Here is a 21877-nt window from a genome sequence, read left to right as displayed (position 1 = left end):
CTTTAAGTCATTCGACACATAACACACACCATAACACGAACAAAGGCAAATACACAGACATGCGGAAATCACAAAACACATATATTTATTATAAATAACACAACATAGCTACAAATCTAAGGCATTTCAGCCTTAGCACGGGTTTTCCTCCCGACTACATTGTATCTATATCACTCTCTCCTTCACCATTGAACACGCAGGTTCAACACACACACACACACACAGATATATATATATATATATATATATATATATATATATATATATGGAAGCATTGTTGGATCGGATCACGGAAGGATCCGATCAATCCTCTAGCAAAAGCCCTAAAACTCTTATACGCATGCATGCATATAACACATGGCAGATTACATTAAAAAGTCTTCGAGACTTATCCATTCTCTCTTTAAATCTCTTTAAATCTGTTTTAAAACAGATTTTTCCCTGTTTTTCTCCCCTGGTCCACGTCTTCCTCCTTTTATGCTTTTGGATTCCTCCCTTTGTCTAAGGGTGCTGGATGCTCCTGCATCACAACCATATATAAACGTTGTTGGTGAGTTGGCTGCCAATGGAGCACCCACCACCCCTCCATAGGCCACATATCAATGAAAACCGTGGGCGGCGGGGTTCGAATCCGCCCAGCTGGAACGGTTGGCCCGCTGCTCGGGCGCCCACACCAATGCCCAAACAACGCCCACTTAAAACACACAGAACCATATCAAACCATTACACAAAAATAAAAACGTGCAGACTAAAACCGTTGACTATTCTTGGGAGGTGGAGGGTTCAACACCATGACCTCTGCCCTCCTATTCTCCTTCACCACCGTTGAGCCACGGGCTTCGCTTTGGTAGCTCTGCCCCAAAAATAATATATATACTGTGATTCCGCAGAGGCTAGGGGGGAGAGAACGAAACAAAGAGAGAGAGAGAGCCAACAAAACGAGAAGGCTGAGAAAGGGGTTTCGTGTAGCGAAACCATGCCCAGTTGGAACCATGACGCAGTTCCAGGAGGTGGAACCTTGACATGCTTTTTGAGACGAGGAATATTCTTTTGATGCCAAAGATTCCTTGGGAGGTAAAATTTTATTTGATCAGAATGTAATAAAGTTTACAATTATTTTTCTCAGATTTTCACAGGGAATGCAATGGCGAGGTTGGATTCGCCTTTTGAGCAGCGGATTTGAAGATTCCCAACAGAGGAGAATCTTCAAGAATCTTGGGGGAATCTTCTAGATTCCTTAGAGGCTGAAATTTCCCAGCTCCAGAATGCAACCAACTTTATACTCATTCTTCTCAAAATTTCGCAAGGATCTCAATGGCGAGATCAGGTTTCTGATTTAGTTGCAGAGCTCCAATCAACCTTGAGGAGGGTATCTTTGGAGAATCATGGGGGAATTTAAAATATTCCTAGAGGTCTAGATTTTGATGGTCAGAATTCGACAAATGGATAGTCTATTTTACACTTCTCAACGACACAAATTTAGTGTTGCAGTCAGTTTTTGTAGCTGAGCCTTTTATTTTTCAACCATTTTCCAAATTGGAGTGACGGTGTCAGATTTCAGAGTGTGGACAGTCGATTTTATGCCATTTAACTCCACGATTTTGATGGTGCATTCAGATCCAACAACTGAGTACTTTATTCTTCAGTTAGCATCAGAGTTGAGGTATATGAAGTGTCATTGTCATGTACTTCTTTGATCATTTGATCTGAGATGTACTATGTTGTTTCAATTCCTGCTTGATGTCTAATGCAGAATCTTTGTGTCTATTTCATGTGAGATGTATTCATCATGGATTGTTATGTATGTTTTGATTGAGATCCCTTTGTTGCCATGATGGTGGGATACTCATTGTTAGCATGGGTGTTTTGGTTGAGATCCCTTTGATGCCATGAGGCAGGATACTCATTGTCACCACGTGTAAGATTATGTCATGCTGATAGGAGGTCTATTGTGAGTGATAGTTTCTGTAGCAGAATGTCTTATGGAGAGACTTTGCCACTTATGTAGAGGGCACATGTCCTTGTATGACAGAAAACATAGTCCATGTACATCTTCACCATTTCCAGCATTGAATGAAGCGACCAACACCATCTTGACACCGGGCCCGAAGACGTAGTCCACACTTGACGAACTCTGTTATCAACGTCTCATGTCTATGATTTGCTGATTGTAATTATGTTTCCATTTGCTAAGAATGCATATATGTTCATCTATGCTCTGTTAAAATGCAATTCTAACCACATCATGGGAGTAAAAGATCTTGGTTAAGTCCAGGAGTTGAGTCAACTCAGATCATTCCTTTAGAAGTCTCTCCGGGCTTTTGTAGAAACCTGTTGCCTTCCCTCACTCCCCACAGTCCCGCTTCTATCTTCTTCTGGAACGACTGGAGGAGATTCTGCTCCACAACATAAACCCCTTCAAACCCTTGAGAAAGTCATGTCGCCACTCCGTGCTCAAACCCTTGGTTACTCACAAGTCCTTCCACAAAACCCTTTTCGGCTGAAACACCTTCTTGTAAAGGACCAACACCAACATATACCCTGTTGCCAGGGGACTAATTTTCTCCTTTAAGAACCCTTGAACAGGCCCCCAAGGTCTAGCCTCCCTGAGAAAACCTTAGATTTGAGTCAAAATACGCATCCACGCCATTTGCACTAAAGTTCGCTTATAATAAGTTTGGAGGCTAAAGAGAAGAAACTTGACACAATTCAAGAATGGTGCTAAACAGCGAAGAGGGTATAACCCTCAAAAATCCAGTCTTCTGAGACAGAGGTGCCTCGCTAGATTTAGACACATAGTCTCCACCTGTCCCCCATGCCATAACCCCAGCCATATGAGGTAGCATATTGGTCAAGGTTAAGGTGTAATCTTCCAGATCATATTTGAAATCCTCTAAATTCTCCATACCACCGACCACCATAACTGACACTCTATTGAAACTGTTGAAAAATAAAAGAAAAACAAGAAAAATACCTACTTTAGTCACCTTACCTTCGAAAGACGTCGTCTGTTCACCAATATACCATATTCGTCACCCTTCACCGAGCGCTAAACCTTAAAAAATCCTACCCGCAGGGTTTCGAAACGCAGAGCCCATCTCCCTTCCATCTCTCAGCATGTGGTATTGATAAGCCATGGTATTGGCCCATAATATTATAACAAAGTCTATTTACAAATTAAGAATGCCCATGATAAAGAGGGTGTAAATCTCCATGATTAAAAATTTTATTCATGTTTTTTAAAATGTATATATGTTTAAATAATAATAATAATAATATAGTTTAATTAGTTTTTATGATTTTTTTCCTGAGATATATAATGAATTATTTTGATACTTATCCATGTTAAGCAATTATTTGATTTATAGTTCTAATTATCTAAATATATCAACATCAACGTTAACAAAAATTAACATAAAATCATCCTATCTTATTTCAAATAACATTGGTCTAAAAATATTATATAAAAAATGAAAATAAAATAAGAGCAAGTAATCCTTTATATGCATCATGGAAATAATCCCACATATAAATTTACCTATTTTTAAATATCTTAGAATTTTAAATAACTTTATTAATTTTAATTTCCAATTTAATGATAAATTCAAAAAAAATTATCTATATAATTTAAAAGGTAATTTCATTTTTTACCTACCATATTACCTAAACAATTATGGATAACTGTAACTTATTCCCTATAAGTTCTCTTTACCCCTAGATAGCTTCAATTCCTTACTTCAAACTTCTGAATTTCACACATAAACAATGTGAGTTTCACACACAAACAATGTAATCACTTATGATTTACAAATTTATTATTTATTTTACAAATAATACACTTCGATTCAATGTGCTATAAACAATTATGGATAATGGTAACTTATTCCCTATAAATTCTCTTTACCCCTTAATAGCTTCAATTCCGTACTTCAAACCTGTGAATTTGACACATAAACAATGTAATCACTTATGATTTACAAATGTAGTATTATTTTTACAAATAATACACTTAAATTCAATGTGCTATGTTTTATTTTATTTTATCGAATCAAAATTTGCAACTTTAAAAAATTTGTTCCACTATTATGTTATTGCATCAAATATAACCATTTTATAATTATTATAAACAAATCAATTATAACATATATTTAAAAATTTGAACTAAACTTACAAAAATAGTATATTGAAGTTAACATTTTGTGGAGAGCAACAACTTGCATCAACTTTGATGTGAAACGAGACGGTGGAAAAGACCTAAAGAAGCTTGGGAAGAATGGGTGTGTACTTTTTGCACTTCTTGACATTTCATTTTGGAATATGATGCTTTCAGATACATTAGAGACAATTATGACAATATGTTAGCATCGGTCCCTTGGCATTGTATTTTCAACAAGGGGACTCTTAGAAGGTTAGGCCAACTCATCATCCATTTGAATAAGAAAATTAATAAATTGCAAAAAACGAAAAATAGTAAGCAAGTGGTACTATAAACTATTTTTAATCTAATAAAGGTTAAAATATCATTCATTCATTTTCTTCACCAAACCACTTAATCTAAAATCCTTTAACCTATATTATCCCCTTCAAGCAATCCTATTTTGTTAAAAAAGGGAAATTACAGGAAATAAAAAGAGTATGGGTAATTACCTTTATGTCATAATTATTAAAGGGGTGAAAGACTATGAGAAAAATGAATGTACTCTTGACCTTGCAAGAGACTTCTTGAAAGACAAGTTGCTATGGCAAGGACAAATATGCCAAGAATGGAGGGTGGGTAAATTTAACGGGGAGAAAGCCAGGCCCATAAAAGTCATCATGCCTATCTTGCATGATAAATATATCATTCTAAGCAAGAAACATCTCTTGAGGGGTTCTCATTTTTTCCTATAAGAAGATTTAACTGTAAAACAATAGGAGGAAAGAAGGGAGGACATGTTAAAGGTTAGGGCAGCAAGAGATGAAGGCAAGAGAGCATGGATTTATAAAAGCAAATCTATGATAGCGCGATTTGGACCTCATTCCAAAACAGAGCAGCAAGATGGTAATAAAGAAGAGGCAACAAACTCTTCAATAGGGAATCAGGAAGCAAGGTTAGTATGGAAAAGCATGGACAAAGACTCAAATGTGAGTCTTGCATGTCAAAATAAATAGCAATCAGGTCAGACCCAGGTTTCCTTAAGACTAGTTTGTTGGAACTGTAGAGGTTACCCATGGAGATGAAGACATGGGTTAGGGCCTATTGCGGAAGATAGAGACATAATTTGCCTCATAGAAACACATGAGCATGAAGGGTGCAAGACACCTCTGTTTGAAGGATACTAGAAGATGGCAGTATGGAACAAGGCAGCAGGGAATGGCATAGGGCACGAGGGTATCATGGTTTTAGTAAGGGAGAAAGAAGGCCGTCTCATTTAGTTAGAAAAAGAAGACTCAAACAAGCAATTCAATTGGTTTAAAATATCAGAAAATGGAAACCACATCAGAATTACAACATGCTATTTTGCGCCGCAAGTTTAAAAAACCTACAAAGGTAGAGGGCTTGACCACAAAGATCCATTTGCAGCCTTAAAAGCGAATATTGCAACTTATTCACAGCTAGGTGAAGTCTTTATAGTGTGTGATTTCAATGCTAGGACTGCAAGTGAGCAAGCTAGCATTCTTTGCTGTAAAGGTGATTGCGACCCTATTTGGCTTACAAAAGAGAGTAATCATTAGTGGGAAAGAATTCCAGAGGACAAGGGTTGCAATCTCTTTGGTTGACAATTGCTTACTCTATGTGGGGCCTTTGAATTAGTCATTTGTAATGGCTTGACTGGATGGGCAAAGTCTAGTAATTTCACTTGCAATACTTACAATGGTGCAAGTGTAGTAGATTATGTAATTTTCTCGCATGGTTTGTGTGAGAAAATGGAGGAAGTTTTGATTGGAGATCAGCTGTGGGACTTAAAATCAGATCACAAGCCAATTTATTTATGTTTCTCTTGGACTGGAAAGAAACAATTAAAGTAAAAAATTCAGCATGTCCAACAAACCTCCCACGGGGCAGAATTCTTTTGACCCCAGAAAATTGTAATACCTTCAAAATGACGCTAGAGAGGCTCTTTGAGAAGGAGAAAATCACAATTCACAACCTTCATAGTCATGAATTAACACATTTAATTCAATGCGCACTTGCAAAGTGCAAAAGAGCAAAAATTAAGAAGTCTGAAACAAATTGCTTTATGGTTAATGCTTGGTTTGACGAGGAATGCAAAAAGCCAAGGAGAATGTAGAAAGAGTCAAACAAGGATAACATAAAGCTCAAAGCTTACAAGCAGTTATTAAGCAAGAAAAAAACTGATTTTATGGTTTCAAGGAGGGAAGAACTAAACTTCCTTGGGAAAAATAATCCCAAATTATTTTAGAAGGAGTTCCAACCGAAAAAGATACAAACTGGAAATAGTATTACAACTTTGAAATGGTTTGACTATACAAGACAACTCTATGAGCAGGATCCCAAGGGTGACCCTCCCTCCTTGGTCAACACTGATATTGAACTCTTCACGGTGCAAGAGGTAGAGATGCGTATCAAGAAGTTGGGTGTTGGAAAAGCAGAAGACTTAGCTAAACTCCAAGCATAATATCTAAGGTGGGGCTCAAAGATTCTTGCACCTCACATTACAACTTTTTTTAACAACGTCATACAACAGGGGCTCCTCACAGATTGGAAAACTAGTATGGAAATACCTCTTTTCAAGAGCGGTGACGTCAATAATCCCTCCAATTATGGGACCATCATGATAAACCTTTTGTTTGCAAAGCTAATTGGAAGCACGCTAGAAAACAAAATTAGCAAGTGGGCAGAAGAAAGAGATAAGCGTTTTAAAGGGCATGCAGGTTTTAGACCTGAATATTCCACAGTTGATCACTGTATAACTTTAAGGCACATCATTGAAAAAGTTTGGGAGAAAAATGAAGAAGGCTTTTGTTGCTTTATTGATTTTAGAAAAGAGTTTGACTTGGTTCTTAGGGATAAGCTTTGGCACAAAATGGAGGAACTTGCGGTTCCTAAACATTTGAGAGCAGCTGTGCATAGGCTGTATGTAGAGGTGAAAGTCAAAATTAGAACTTCAACAAGCATTTCTGAAAGTTTCAGAAGCGATATCGGGGTTAAGCAAGGTTGCCCATTGTCTCCTACCCTTTTTGGTTTATATATCAACAAGCTTGAGGAGTGGTTAAATTCACAAGGGGGTGATGGTATCTATTTGGGCAAGTTTGTTATAAGACTTCTTTTGTATGCAGATGACCTTATTCTAATTGCGAAATCGACTATTGGTTTGCAAGAGCACTTACTATCCCTTGAACATTTTTGAGAAGCGCGGGGATGCAAGTCAATATTAGCAAAACGAAAGTAGTGGTTTTCTCTAAGAAAAGAAAACATAGCCAACGTAAGTTCTACTTTGAAGGCAACATTATGGAAGAAGTTGCGGATTACAAATATCTCAGAATTGACTTCAACAAAAACCTAAGTTGGAATGGTTGTAGAAAGAAAAGAACTTTGGGGGGTTGGAAAGCATTTTATGCTTTTCAAAATAGGTGTAGAGAGGCAGAGTTATGGGACTGGAAAACCACTCAAACTCTTTTTGGGCTTCTAGTGATTCCGACGATTCTCTATGGTTGTGAAGTATGGGCTCGCAGTGCATCCGACACGCAGTGGAAACAAATTGAGAAAATTCAGAAGCATTTGATTACAAACAAATTCAAGATTAAAAGTGTAGTTCCTTATGCTATCTTGTTAAGTGAAACAGGGACTGCTCCTATTGAAGCAATTGCTATGGTGCGAGTCATAAGGTATTTAAAAAAATTGAGCAAATGGAAGAGGGTAGATGGCCTAAGGTTGTTTTTAATGACAAATTGTGCAAGAGAAAAAATACTTGGATGTAACAAAATAACAAATGGTTTAGTAAATGGGGTATTTGCTTGAATGCGTGTCCCATAAACAACAAAGAGATATAAAATTTTGTTATGGAAAAGTTCCACAAGCGTACTTGGGATAAGGAGCTAGGAAGAAAGAAAAAATACTATATTAAAGTGTTTAATCCCACTCATAGTCATCAACCAAAAGCATACATAGAGGCCAATATCTCTTGGAGAGCCAAAATTCTTATTGCTCAGTTAAGGACTAATTCTCAGCAACTCCGTTGTGAAATAGGGCACTTGAAAATGCCAAAAGAAGTGTGGGAGGAAAGAGTATGCATTTTTTGTTATTTCGGAAAAGTGGAAACATAAAAACATTTCATTTTAGAATGTGAGACCTTCAAAGATAAAAGAGAAAATTATGCAGATACGCTGACAGCTAGCTCTTGGGATATTTATTTAGTGAGGAGTTTGTCGAGAAGTTGGGAATATTTATTTTAAAGCTTTACAAAAAAAAAGCCAAATACATCAAGTAGATAAAAAAGCAATCTGTCCCATAGACTATCTTTAACTTTATGGAAATTAGAATAATTTATTTATTTCTTTCTTTCCTTATTTTTGGATGTAATTACACAACCCTAAATAAATTTTAAAAATCATTTCGGGTAAAGTACAACCCATTTTAAAATCAATTTCCGAGACGTCAATTGAATGCGCTCTCGCTCGCGCACGCAGGTTTATAGATCGAAAGTTTAGTTGTTTGGTGACGCTTTTCGTCGAATGGTTGCCATCAAACCTTCAAGGTAAGCCAGCATAGATCGTCGCATCTCTGTGCATTCCGCATGTTTGTTCATATCTTGAGCACATTTGAATGAATGAAATCTCAATTGCAAAACATCAACTTACATTGGCAGATTAGTCAGCGATGTCGTATCTTTGTGCATTCCGCATGATTGTTCATATCTTAAGCAGTTTGAATGAATGAAATCTCAATTGCAAAACATCAACTTACATTGGCAGATTAGTCAGCGATGTCGTTTATGAGAGGAACCCTGCTGAGCAAAACCAGAAAACTGGTGAATGGGCTCGCCATAGCCAAACCCGTATGGCTCAAAGCCATGGAACAGTACGGCTTCTTTCTTACTTTTATCTTCATATCACTCTTTTTTTGGGTCAATAAATACAAGGATACGGTTCACATAAGATGAAGTTGTATTTCTGTGCTATACATTAGATACCTTTTTTTTTTGAAACGGAAACCATTTCTTTATTAAGCCGAAACAAATTAAATTTACATATTTCCCTGCCTGGTTTTACATGAAAGTCTTCCTTGAGTCAACCAGGATCCCATATAACACGAAAATGTTTTCTTTCTATGTGGAGCTTTTGCTATGCTACCTTCATATTTCGTATCCGAGTTACTTACAGAGATCGTTACATGAACATCAGGGATTTGATTCTTTAGTAGTTCTATATGCTGTCTGAGGACTGTAATACTGCTCAAGAAACAAAATCACTTTGTCTCCCATGTCTACCTGGGTAGGAGTTTTGTCAATCTTTGCATCCGGAACAGGTTCACGAGTGTTTGAGGCCAAGCCATCTCTTCCTGCCAATTGGATAAACCACATTGGAAACCGAGACATTGATTCAATTCTTTTATGGTATGCAAAATCACTTTGATCCAGGGTGATTGCCTGATGATGCATGTTAGCTGTGATTGCTTGCAGCTGTTCACTGTTTTTATTTAGCCACCTTTGAATGGAAACAATTTCATTTGTTACCCCTCGAATGTCAGGGCCAGTCCTTGCCTCCTGCACTCGAATTCCCATCTTTATCTCCTGGTCCATAGATTCAGTTTCGTTCCGCTACTGTTTTCTGAACTCACATGGAAAATTGCAATTCCCTAGTCGAACTGTATCTTTATTGCAATGTCCAACTGTCCAAGTGGGGGGACACGGCGTTCTGAACCATGACTAAAAATGTTCTCTTTTTCTGGAAATCTCCGTGTGATAAAAAAGAGATATAACAAGCAATCAATAGCGCCAAAAATAAAAAAAAGCCATAATTCTGCAGGAACGAGAAGTTAAGATTCCTCTATTCCTTGTTTTTACTCTTTATATTTAGTATTCTCAGGTGGTAGACTTCCTTTCAATGGTTTCAATGTTCACTTCCATTTTTATACTGAATTTGATGTTTTTGCACTCAACTTTGTTTGCTAGGTTGGCAATGAAGTCTGCTTCTGCATTATAGTTTCTCGATATGTCTTCGACCTCCTAGCTGATGAATGTCTCCAGATAAGATATTGCTCTGTTCAAGTTCCTTTCAATCTGGACATTTTCAGTTCGAGAAAGAAAATTAAGATCGGAGATTAGGATTTCTGAATCCCCCAATACTGCTATACCGTTTGAAGGATTTCCCAGCAGCTGCAATCTTTTTAGCAGAGTTAAGGATTCTGCCATGTTATTTGTTGATACAGCAATGTTTCAGGCATACCTTAGCAGAGTTTCTCCTTCAGGGGTACAAATGACTCCTCCAGAGCCTGCTAGGCCTGGATTGCCCTTTGAAGTTCCATCAGATAGTAACGTGAATCTCTTTTTACCACATATCCAATCTTTTATGTCATTGTTTGGATGGAGAATTCTGAAGGAGAAAGTTCCGCTCGTTCCGGCTTTGGTACTTTCTACTGGAATAAACTATTCCGGATTTATTCTCGACAAAGACAACAATTTCCTTTCGATTTTTGTGAGGTCTTCATTCCCATTTTTATTTATACATTTTTAGATCATAACACGTCTTAAAATGTTTTATGGGGAGATCTCTTATCTTGAAAGATTTTGTTATTTCTGGCAATGCCGATTTTCCATGACACCATCCTAGGAACGAGGGACCAGATTGTGTTAATCAGAGGGCCAACATTGGAGTCATTGGGATAGGAGTGGTACTACTTGGAAACTATAGTTTCCCTTATAGTTAGCCTTAATGATGTAGGAATTCCCATTTCTGCAAGGGGAAGCCTCCAAATCAGTATAGAAGTCTGGCACTCAGAGAAGATGTTGGAGGAAATATCTTCACTGTTGAGGTAAAACGGATATTTCAAGGGGACGTAAAATTCCCCTTTGAACAACGATTTCCCCAGTCAGGAGCTTGCTGTGGGCAAACAAGCCCCAAAAGAAATCCACCTTTGAAATTGAAAAAATCAGTCACACTTTCTCAATGTGCTGAGATGGAGAAGGCTCTCTTTCTAGAAATTTTTAATATCCTTTTCTGTATAATTTCCTGATTTCGATCCCCATATCAATTTATATCTGGAGGTTCCCGAGATAGGTGCTTTTCCTTCCAAAGTTTGGATTGATTATTCCCACAAGGGGGCAAGCTGATCTGGAAGCTAGGTAAGTGTGGACAGCCCATACCAAATCTCTGTTCTCCGTCTTTCCATATTGAGACATCTGATAGGACCTGCAAGTTATTTGTCCTACACCACCTGTATAGGGAAAACAGCTCTTGATTGAATCTAAGAGGACCAACCAGGATTGGACCTTCTTATATTTTTACAAATGAATGGTTGTTAATTTTAGATAACAATGGTATGTTCTATGCTTAGAGCAATTTTACTTCAATTTCTTTATTAGCCCAATATCAATATCCAGTTTAGCAATCACATCATCATGATAGTAAAATGCAGATAGAACATAAACAATAACAGTAGAAGACAAGCCAAGACAAGGGGACACAAGATATGGCACCAGCCAGGGACAAACACCAATGTGGGGAAACCCTTGATCAATTCTTCTTATAATTCTTTAAAAGTTCAGCAGAGAGAGAGAGTGCAATATACAATATTCACTTGCCCAATCACAGTGAAATCTGATCAGTCAAACAGCAGAAACAAAAAACCCTAATCATAAAGTCAATGCTGGTCAACAGGGCAGGTTTTAACCTCCAAAACAGTTCGGTCAAACTCGGTCAACTTGGCCTCCAACAGCTAGTCAAATCAGCCCAAAAACAGTCCGAAAAATTCCAGTAAAATCTGGTCAACGAAAGTCAACGTAGCATCAAGCCCTTCCACATTCAACACTGGTCAAACACCCTCGGTTTTTGTGCCCAGAACTGCGGCCTACCCAAACAGAGATACCCCACACAAAACCGCAGTCAAAACTGGTCAATGCTGGTCAAAACAACCTTCTGCAATTTTCGGTCAATGCAGGGACAGAAAAAGTAGTCCTTTCTTCGCACGTGTGGAGAGAGAGAAGCCTCAGAAATGTGTACCCAATCAAGGAGAGAGAGATGTGTGAGTGAGTGAAGTGCCAAAATGAGGAGGAGGTCTATTGAATTTATATGCACCGTTGAGGTGCAAATTAGATCATTGGCCGGCCTTGACAATTTGTCCATAATCAAAATAAATTCATAATTCCATTTGTACATGTCAGAATGGGATGATCTTTAGATCAATCCTACACCTCTCGGAGAGAGGAATCCAATAAAAATATCAGCTGCCTCATATGAGCTGTCCAAGGTGAAGTTTGGCCCTAGTTGCCAAATTTAACACTCCCTCTCAACTAGGGAGAACTTCACCTGCCAAACTGTCTGACAATCTGTACCATCCCTGTCTCTGCTCTGCTCTACTAAACCATGAAGAAAGAAGAAATGATCAAGAATGTATCATACCATTCTCCACTGACCCGAAGTCAGTCTCCAATAATAGAGAGTGTGTCATACCACTCTTAATTGACCCGAAGTCAATTTCCATTGATCCCAGATCAATATCAACATCCTAGCATAGGGAGTACGATAGTACACGATGTGTCCATCGGTAGTACTATGGTCCCTATCCTCATTTCCCTACTCATTGGCTAGATGAGAGGTACTTCCCATGAGTCTCGGACTGCATGGGTAGGATGTGCCGACAGGAGAAGGTGAACCACTCATCTTGCTCATATGCCATAGGAGAAGGTGAACCACTCAACCTATGCATATGTCACCATGGGGTATCACAGGGGAAGGTGAACCACTCACCCTGTACATCGCGCACCATTAGGGGAAGGTGAACCACTCACCCTGTACATCGCGCACCATTAGGGGAAGGTGAACCACTAACCCTATGGTCGCTCATCGCTCCAAGAAGTACCCCAAGCCCCTCGGAGCTCCCAGAGCTCAACATCCATCTCATACGGGACCTTCATAAGAGGGTCTCTCCATGACTCCAAGTTGTTCACGGAAGGTTAAGAATTTGACCTTCCCCAGAGGCTTCATAAGAATATCAGCGACCTGATCATCAGTCCCAATATGACGGAGCCTTATTGCTCCCCGTTGTACCATATCCGGATAAAGTGGTACTTGATATCAATATGCTTGGAGCGGTCATGAAACACGAGATTCTTCGAAAGACGAATCCCACTTTGGTTGTCACAGAAGATCACGGTGGTATCCAACACATGTCCAAAAAACTCACTAAAGAGCTTCCTCAACCAAACAACTTCACAGGAGGCCATACTAGCAACAATATATTCAGCCTCAGTGGTGCTTAATGCAACCGACTTCTGCTTCCTGCTCATCCATGATATCGAAGCAGAACCTAGAGAGAAGCAACATCCAGATGTGATTTTACGATCCACCACATTGCTAGCCCAGTCTGCATCAGAGTAACCATGGAGCCTCACATTCCTGGCAGTGTATCTCAGTCCATAAGTGATTGTGCCCCAAAGATATCTCAAGAGATTCTTGGCAGCAATCCAATGTATGTGATGAGGCTCGACCATAAACTGACTCAATGTATTCACTGCAAAACATATGTCCGGACGGGAGTTCACCAAGAACATCAGGGCCCCCACGAGTTGACGATACTCAAAAGGATTTCCCAAATCGGGCCCAACAACACTTCCGCATAACTTCTTGAAGTTAAGTTCCATCAGAGTAGTCACGAACTTGCAGTCCACCATCCCAAATCTTTCAAGTATCTTCACAATATATTTTCCTTGAGAAAGGAAAATCTCACCTGGCTTTTGCCAGATCTCCAACCCTAGGAAGTAATGCATCAATCCTAGGTCCATCTCGAATTCGGAAGCCAACTCTCTCTTACATTGATGAATAAGAGGGTCTGCACCTGTCAGAAAGAGATCGTCCACATAAAGTACCAAGATGAGAGGTCTATCATTCTCAACCTTAAAATAAAGGTTCGGATCAACTTCACTTCTCGTAAATCCCAACTTCATTAGATAACTATCGATCCTCTCATACCATGCTTGGGGTGCTTGTTTCAACCCATAGAGGGCTTTCTTCAACCTGCGTACATGTGTCTGACGACTTTGAACTTCGAACCCTTCAGGTTGTTCTACATAGACTTCCTCCTTAAGTGAAGCATGCAAGAAGGCAGTCTTGACATTCATCTAGTGTATATTCCATCCTTGCGAGGCAACAAGGGCTATAATCGAATGGATGGTGGTGTATCGGGCAAATGGTGCAAATATCTCATCATAATCTACACCTTCCTTTTGAGAGAAACCTCGAGCAACGAATCTGGCCTTGAACTTTTCAGCACTTCCATTAGCTCGATGCTTGATCTTGTAGAGCCATTTCGAGGTGACAACGGATTTGTCCTTGGGTCTAGGGACCACATCCTAAACATCATTCTTCATAATCGACTCATACTCTTCATTCATTTCATCCTTCCAAACTTGGTACTTTGCAACTTCTTCGAATGTGCAAGGCTCAGATTGAACAAAGGTGCTTATTGCAATTAAGTACCCTTGGTACCTATTCGGCTTCTTGCTTTCACGAAATGTCCCCCTAGGTGCAACATGTCTCTTGGCATCTTCGAGAGTCTCCCTAAGCCATGAGGGTCTCCCTTTTGAGGATGAGGGCTCATGAGGGGGTGGATCAATGGGATCCATTGGTCCTTCAACATCGGGCATTTACCCTACTTTCCTGAATCTGTTTCTTTGTCCTTCTTTGGAAGAGGAAGGTTACTAATCTTCCCAAGGGCAACATCCTCATCGAAGGTGACATCATGACTGATCTCTACTTCTCTTTGACCAGGCACATATATTCTATATGCCTTAGAAGTTTCACTGTGGCCCACAAATATTCTTTTCTTCAGAAGCATCCAATTTGCTTCTCTTTTCTTTCGGCACATAAAAATATACAGGATTACTAAAAATTCTAAAGTGAGAAACATCAGGTTTCTTATCGGTGAAAACTTCTTTGGGAGTTTTGGAGTCCAACGCTTGATGAGGGCATCTATTTTGAACATACACGGCAGTGTTTGCAACTTCGGCCCATAAGAACTTCATAAGGCTTTGATCATGAAGCATGGCAGGAGTGGCTTCTACGATAGAACAATTCTTCCTTTCAGCAACACCATTTTGCTCAGGAGTATCTGCGGTAGTAGTCTCCCTCTTAATGCCAGCGTCTCTACATATTGAACTCATTTGATTCATATTTGGTACCATTATCGGTCCTCAATATTTTGATCTTCTTCCCTGTTTGATTTTCGACCAAAGCTTTGAAAGAATGAAACCATGAGAATACTTTGTCCTTCTTCTTCAAGAAATATATCCAAGTCTTACGAGAGAAATCATCCATGAAGATAACATAATATAAATATCCTCCTAATGAGTTCACGGGCATCAAAATGAACCAATTGCAATATGTTGGCAGTCTTGCTACCACTTGAGGGGAATGGTCCCCTTATATGCTTTCCTTCGGCACACCCCTGACAAACACCTTCATGTTTTACTTTAAATTTGGTCATACCTGCCAATATCTTCCTCACATCGGGTAGAGCCTTATAATGTAGATGAGCAAACCTCCGGTGCCATAATTCGGATTGAAGTGATGTGTCGCAAGACATAGCTCCCAATGGACTTCCTCCAACTTGATATAGGTTATCAACCCTGAATCCAAGTGTAAATGCATCTTTGAATTTTTATTCCACAGACATACCTTTCCATCGATGAATGGCACCTTGAATCCTTTTTCCTCCATCGCCGAGATAGATACTAGGTTCTTCTTTAGATCGAGTACATAGAGTACTTCTTGTAGATGTATGGTGTTACCTTGATTTAATTGAAGAGTGACATTCCCAACTCCCTTCACGGGATAGGTGGCATTGTCTCCAAGGATAATTTCCAAATTTGTATCCTTTTCAATCAGATTTGAAAGAGCTTCCTTATACCCAGTGAAGTGCCTTGAGGCACCACTATCAATCAACCAATTTCCCAAAGTGTTCGGAGGAGATGCAGTGGAGAGGGTAGATATAAGATAAAATTCTTTTTGCTTGTTATCAACAACATTAGATTCATCATACCTGGTGTTTCTTGATCTCTTGGGAGGGTGGCCATTTCCTTAATGAGGAGCGGGAGCATTCCTTTTTCCTCAGTTGTTGAATTTGCCATTCCTTTGATTGTTGTTGCCCCTGAAATTGTTGTTGTTGTGGTTGTCATCATCATGAGGTGTATCCCTTCTATTAGGACACTCCCTAGCATAGTGGCCAAACTTGTTGCAAATGAAGCATCTTCCCTTCCTTCCATTTTTGAAACCCGACCTTCCTTGACATTGCTTGTTTGAACCTGCATTGTTCTTCTTTTTAGCATGAGTGGAGAATGCAGTAGGATCATTCCTATTTGAAGGCATATCTAGTTCCATCATCCTTGTTTCTTCTTGAGAACATCTAGTCAGCAATTCTTCAAAACCTGGAATCCTGTCGTTGTTAAGAATAGTGGTGTTGAACACGTGCCATTCACGAGGGAGTCCTCCAAGGGCAATGAGAGTAAGCTCCCTATCAGCAATAGCTTCTCCAATCGAAAGAAGATCATTTTTGATCTCAGTAATCCTCATGAAGTAGGATTGAATGTCTTCATTTCTTCCCTTCTTTATATCCTTCAGCTTGTTCTTGAGGAAAAGAACTTGGTTTGCATTGCTAGATTTGAACATGCCAACCAACCTGTCATATATCTCCTTTGATGTGTTCAAATCGGAGATGTAAGCAACTAAATGCTTATGAATAGAATCCCTGATGATCTTCTTTGCTTTAACTTCACCCTTCTTGTACTTTGTCTTAGCAGCAACTGATGCATTTGAAGGAGGTTCCGAAATCTTTCCTTGCACATAATCCATAACATCTTGCTCTTCTAAAGTCAAATCAAGAGACATCTTCCATGCATGATAATCATACTTATCATGAATCTTGTCATCAGACTTGAAGTAGGATGTGGAGGCCATTGAGTCTTGTCCTTGATCTCAGTTTCACTCTTGCTTGGGTTTTGTCTTCACCTCACCTCTGATACCATGTTAATTTTAGATAACAATGGTATGTTCTATGCTTAGAGCAATTTTACTTCAATTTCTTTATTAGCCCAATATCAATATCCAGTTTAGCAATCACATCATCATGATAGTAAAATGCACATAGAACATAAACAATAACAATAGAAGACAAGCCAAGACAAGAGGACACAAGATATGGCACTAGCCAGGGACAAACCCCAATGTGGGGAAACCCTTGATCAATTCTTCTTATAATTCTTCAAAAGTTCAACAAAGAGAGAGTACAATATACAATATTCACTTTCCCAATCATAGTGAAATCTGATCAGTTAAACAACAGAAACAAAAAGCCCTAACCAGAAAGTCAACGCTGGTCAACAGGGCAGATTTTGACCTCCAAAACAGCTCGGTCAAACTCGGTCAACTTGGCCTCCAATAGCTAGTCAAATCAGCCCAAAAATAGTCCAAAAAAGTCTAGTCAAATTTGGTCAACGAAAGTCAACGCAACAACAAGCCCTTCCACAGTCAATGCTGGTCAAACAATGGTCAAACAACCTCGGTTTTTGTGCCCAAAACTGCGGCCTACCCAAACAGAGATACCCCACACAAAACCACAGTCAAAACTGGTCAACGCTAGTCAATGCTGGTCAAAACAACCTTCTGCAATTTTCGGTCAATGCTGGTCAACGCAGGGATAGAAAAAGTACAGTCCTTTCTTCGCACGTGTGGAGAGAGAGAAGCCTCAGAAATCTGTACCCAATCAAGGAGAGAGAGATGTGTGAGTGAGTGAAGTGCCAAAATGAGGAGGAGGCCTCTTGAATTTATATGCAACGTTGAGGTGCAAATTAGATGACTGGCCGACCTTGACAATTTGTCCATAATCAAAATAAATTCATAATTCCATTTGTACATGTCAGAATGGGATGATCTTTAGATCAATCCTACACCTCTCGAAGAGAGGAATCCAATAAAAATATCAACGGCCTCATATGAGCTGTCCAAGGTGAAGTTTGGTCCTAGTTGCCAAATTTAACAATGGTTCATCAACAACCATAATAATGAATTCTTGATCAAATAGATAGCATTTACAATAGGTTTCAGGATAGGGCATCCAGAAGAAGGGTTCATTTTATTGAGAATGAAGTTCTTGGATCCACTGCAATATATTTTAATAATTATTTCCTTCCACTGGTCAGGTTTGGTTCCTAATGCCACATTTATCAATTTGGGATCCTTAATTCCCAATCCTCCTTGGCCAGGGGCTCTTTACTTTTGACACCTAATCCTAAGGGATTGGGAAATTCATGTAGATATTGTAAATAGGAAAATAAGGAAGCATTGGAAGATGAATCCCAAGAGTCTCCTCTCCTTGTGTATATTATTGATTTCTCTTATTAAAATGCACATTCGTGGAGTTACCCAATGCCTGGCCTGGCATGGTATCAGAGCCAACCCCCATTTTTAGTTTCCCTCTGTCATGTAACCCTATTTTTCTGCCATTATCCTCTGTCCTGAATACTCCGTCCTTTGTTTGCTGGTGAATATGCTGGTTGTGAAAGTAGACTTGTGAAATCTGGCTATGTTACTCCTCTGCGTTGAATTGGAAGGCCGTGATTATGTTCAATTACGTCGAACTCCATTGGTTGGCATATGTATGGCATGAATTCTGTGCGTTGAATGTTTTTTAAACACTAGCCTTTGAAGGCTGTATGCTATAACTCCCTTTTGAAAAACACGTGCTTGAATTATGCTGATGTGCGTTATTCTGGTGTGGTTGTTGGATGTAAAGGCTGATATATTTTGAAGACCGACCATATAACAAAGTCCGTGTGCCGTCGGCCCCCATCGAGCTTGTGATCATTTGGAGGAGCGCTGTCTGTGCGTTTGACTGTTTAAATTGTGCGTTAAATTCTGCGACCATGGTGGTTGTTTGTTGAATAATGGTATGTGTTTTTTTGTTGAAGGTCGTGTGATGGTGTCAAATATACTTTGAAAACTATGTATATAGTGTGGCTGGCATATAAAATGCATTGGTTATGCTTTTTTTTGAAGGCCATCTATAAAATAAAGCTTGGATATGGTTCATATATATGATGGTTTATGCATAAGTTAAAGTTTATGCATTCGAAATCCTTTTTATATGTCGAGGCCGTGGTATATAATATATGATGGGCATATATATATTTTGAATTGGATACAATACATATATCTTATATTTGGTGTGTTGAAATACATATATTTGCTCTGAACGGACGATGGAATAAGTTGGATGGTTTATATATATAGAAGGCATGTCAGTGTTATTGCAGAGACATTTCAGATTTTTTTGTGGCTATTTAGGGTGCAATTCAGGATTTTTATGATGCATTCACTCATCTCCATAGTTGGAGTAGTTCTCTTTGGCAAAGGGAGCTACCGTGAATGGTCCATGAAGATAAAGCACACCTTGATTTTTAATGAGTTGTGAAAAGGAGTTTGTGAAGGAGAAGGATGCAATCCTCCTGAAAAACCCACTTCTGGCAAGGAGCTTGCCATTTGAGAGAGAATAAGAACAGCAAGGTCTATGCTTTGATTGCAACATCAGTCAATGAAGAGGTGAGTCATCATATTATGCCATTTACAAATACTTTTGAAGCCTTAAAGAAGCTGAAAGATTTATGTGGCTCACACTTTGAGCTTGAAGTTGTTCAATTGATGATTAAATTGTTTGATTTAGAATTGAAGGATGATGATTCCCTTGCCTCAGCCTTTGAGATAAGAGCCATTATGCATGATATAGAAGCCATTGGTGTCAAAATGGATGTTCCTCTCATTGCTTTTGTCAAGGCGTTGTATCCCACTTATTCCCATTATCTTGAGTCATTACAACCTAGTGGAAAACTTTTAGAGATTTCTTTTGACTCTCTTGTGGACAAGTTTGCTGAAAGAGAGAAAGCTTTTGGGAAGAAGAAGACAACTGTTCAGTCTCCTGAAGAAGATGTATGCCTTGCACAAAAAGAGAAGAATCAGGCACAAGATTCTTCTAGAGGAAGAGGTGGCTGAAGAGGACGAGGAAGGAAGAATAATAGAGGTAGGGGGGTAGACATTTCCAAGGAGAAAGGCCTGATCTTCATTGCATACGGTGTAATAGAAATGGACATGATGCTTCTACATGTAAGCTCTCATGGGATAGGATTAGACAGGAAAGGGATGAAGAGAAAGGAAAATCATCAGATAAAGGGAAAGGTAAAGCACCCAAGTCCGCTCATTATGTTGTGGCACATTGCAACATTGGAGTAACTGAAGACTTATTTAATGCTTCACTTGCTTCATGGAAAGATGCTTGGTTGCTTGATTTAGGAGCAACTTGCCACATGACTTTTAGAAGAGATTTCTTTGAAGAATTCACTGACAATGTTGATGGAGCAGTCTATTTTGCAGACAAGTCAAAATTCAAGCCATCAGGGCTTGGCACCATCAGGCTCAAACAACTTGGTCTTCCAAACTTTCTTCTACATGATGTTCTCTACCTCCCGGAGTTGAGGAGAAACTTGCTGTCTTTGGTCCACATCTGCTAGCAAGGACACTCCATTTGCATATTTGATGGTAAGGTTGAGGTTAGAAAAGCATCAGACAACTCACTTGTCATGACTGGGATAGAAGAAGAAAAAACTCTGAAGCTGCAAGGAACCTCAGCTTGTGCACAAAACTTTCATATAGTTCTCACTATGATGAAGGTACACTTCCATCAAGTCTTTTATGGCATTCTAGATTTGGACATTTGAACTATGACAACCTTCATTTGTTGAAGAAAAATGGTGTTATTGGTGCCTACAATTCCTAGGAAACTTAAGCAATGTGATGCTTGTATCTTAGGAAAGCACAACAAACAATCTTTTCATGATTCTCATTCTAGAGCACATAGAAAGCTTGAACTCATTCATTCTGATTTGTGTGGCCCAATGCTTGTTCCTTCTGCAAATGGTAATAAATACATGATGACATTTATTGATGACTACACCAGAATGTGTTGGGTATATTATTGAAGAACAATATGAAGCCTTTGAAACTTTCAAGAACTTTCATGCATGGATTGAAAATGATACACAATCTCATATTGGCTCTATTCGTACTGATAATGGAAAAGAATATACTTCAAATGAATTTGAAAACTACCTTTGCCAACATGGGATCAAACATCAAACAACTGTGCCTTATAATCCCTAAGTGAATGGTGTAGATGAAAGAATGAAGAAGACAGTCTTAAATATGGTATGTTCAATGATGTTTTTCAAGAATGTTAACTTGATGTTTTGGGCTGATGCAGTCCTATGTGCGGTGAATATAAAGAATAGGTGTCCATTTCACGCTCTGAAAAACAAGACTCCGTATGAAATGTGGTATAACCACATTCCTTCAGTAAGGCATCTCAGGGTTTTTGCCATTTGGTTCCACCTGTTACGCCTTGATACCTAAGGAACAAAGAAACAAACTCGGTGCAAGGAGTAAAAATGTATCTTCTTGGGATACTCAGATACCTCCAAAGCATACCGTCTCTACGATGAAGTAAATAAGAAGTTATAATATCTAGAGATGTGATCTTTCTTGAATCTTCCAAGACTAACAATGTTGTTGAGCGACAACTTGATCACTTGGACAGATTCGAGCATGCAAAGCCTTTTCAAGGGTTTGATAATGAGATTCCACATCTTGAAGGGTGGATCCCTATACTGGATCAATC

At 39.0% G+C, this 21877-nt stretch overlaps 1 protein-coding gene across 1 annotated transcript in view; it reads left to right on the top strand.

Moving 5' to 3' along the window:
• The first annotated feature begins 8548 nt into the window (after nucleotides 1–8548).
• LOC149257199 (uncharacterized) overlaps nucleotides 8549–21877 on the top strand; it is a 119657-nt gene continuing 106328 nt past the window's right edge. The window contains exons 1-2 of the mRNA XM_089369397.1: nucleotides 8549–8699; nucleotides 8917–9022. Coding sequence (XP_089225523.1) covers nucleotides 8928–9022 — 95 coding nt within the window. The 5' untranslated portion in view covers nucleotides 8549–8699; nucleotides 8917–8927. The remainder of the gene's footprint in view (nucleotides 8700–8916; nucleotides 9023–21877) is intronic.

The sequence above is a fragment of the Pinus tabuliformis genome, chromosome 6, assembly GCF_031772625.1.
Source record: "Pinus tabuliformis cultivar Carrire ecotype Pingquan chromosome 6, CPIR1, whole genome shotgun sequence".
NCBI lineage: Eukaryota > Viridiplantae > Streptophyta > Pinopsida > Pinales > Pinaceae > Pinus > Pinus tabuliformis.
Note: the sequence above shows the minus strand (reverse complement) of the source record. Positions and strands in the feature narration are given on the sequence as shown.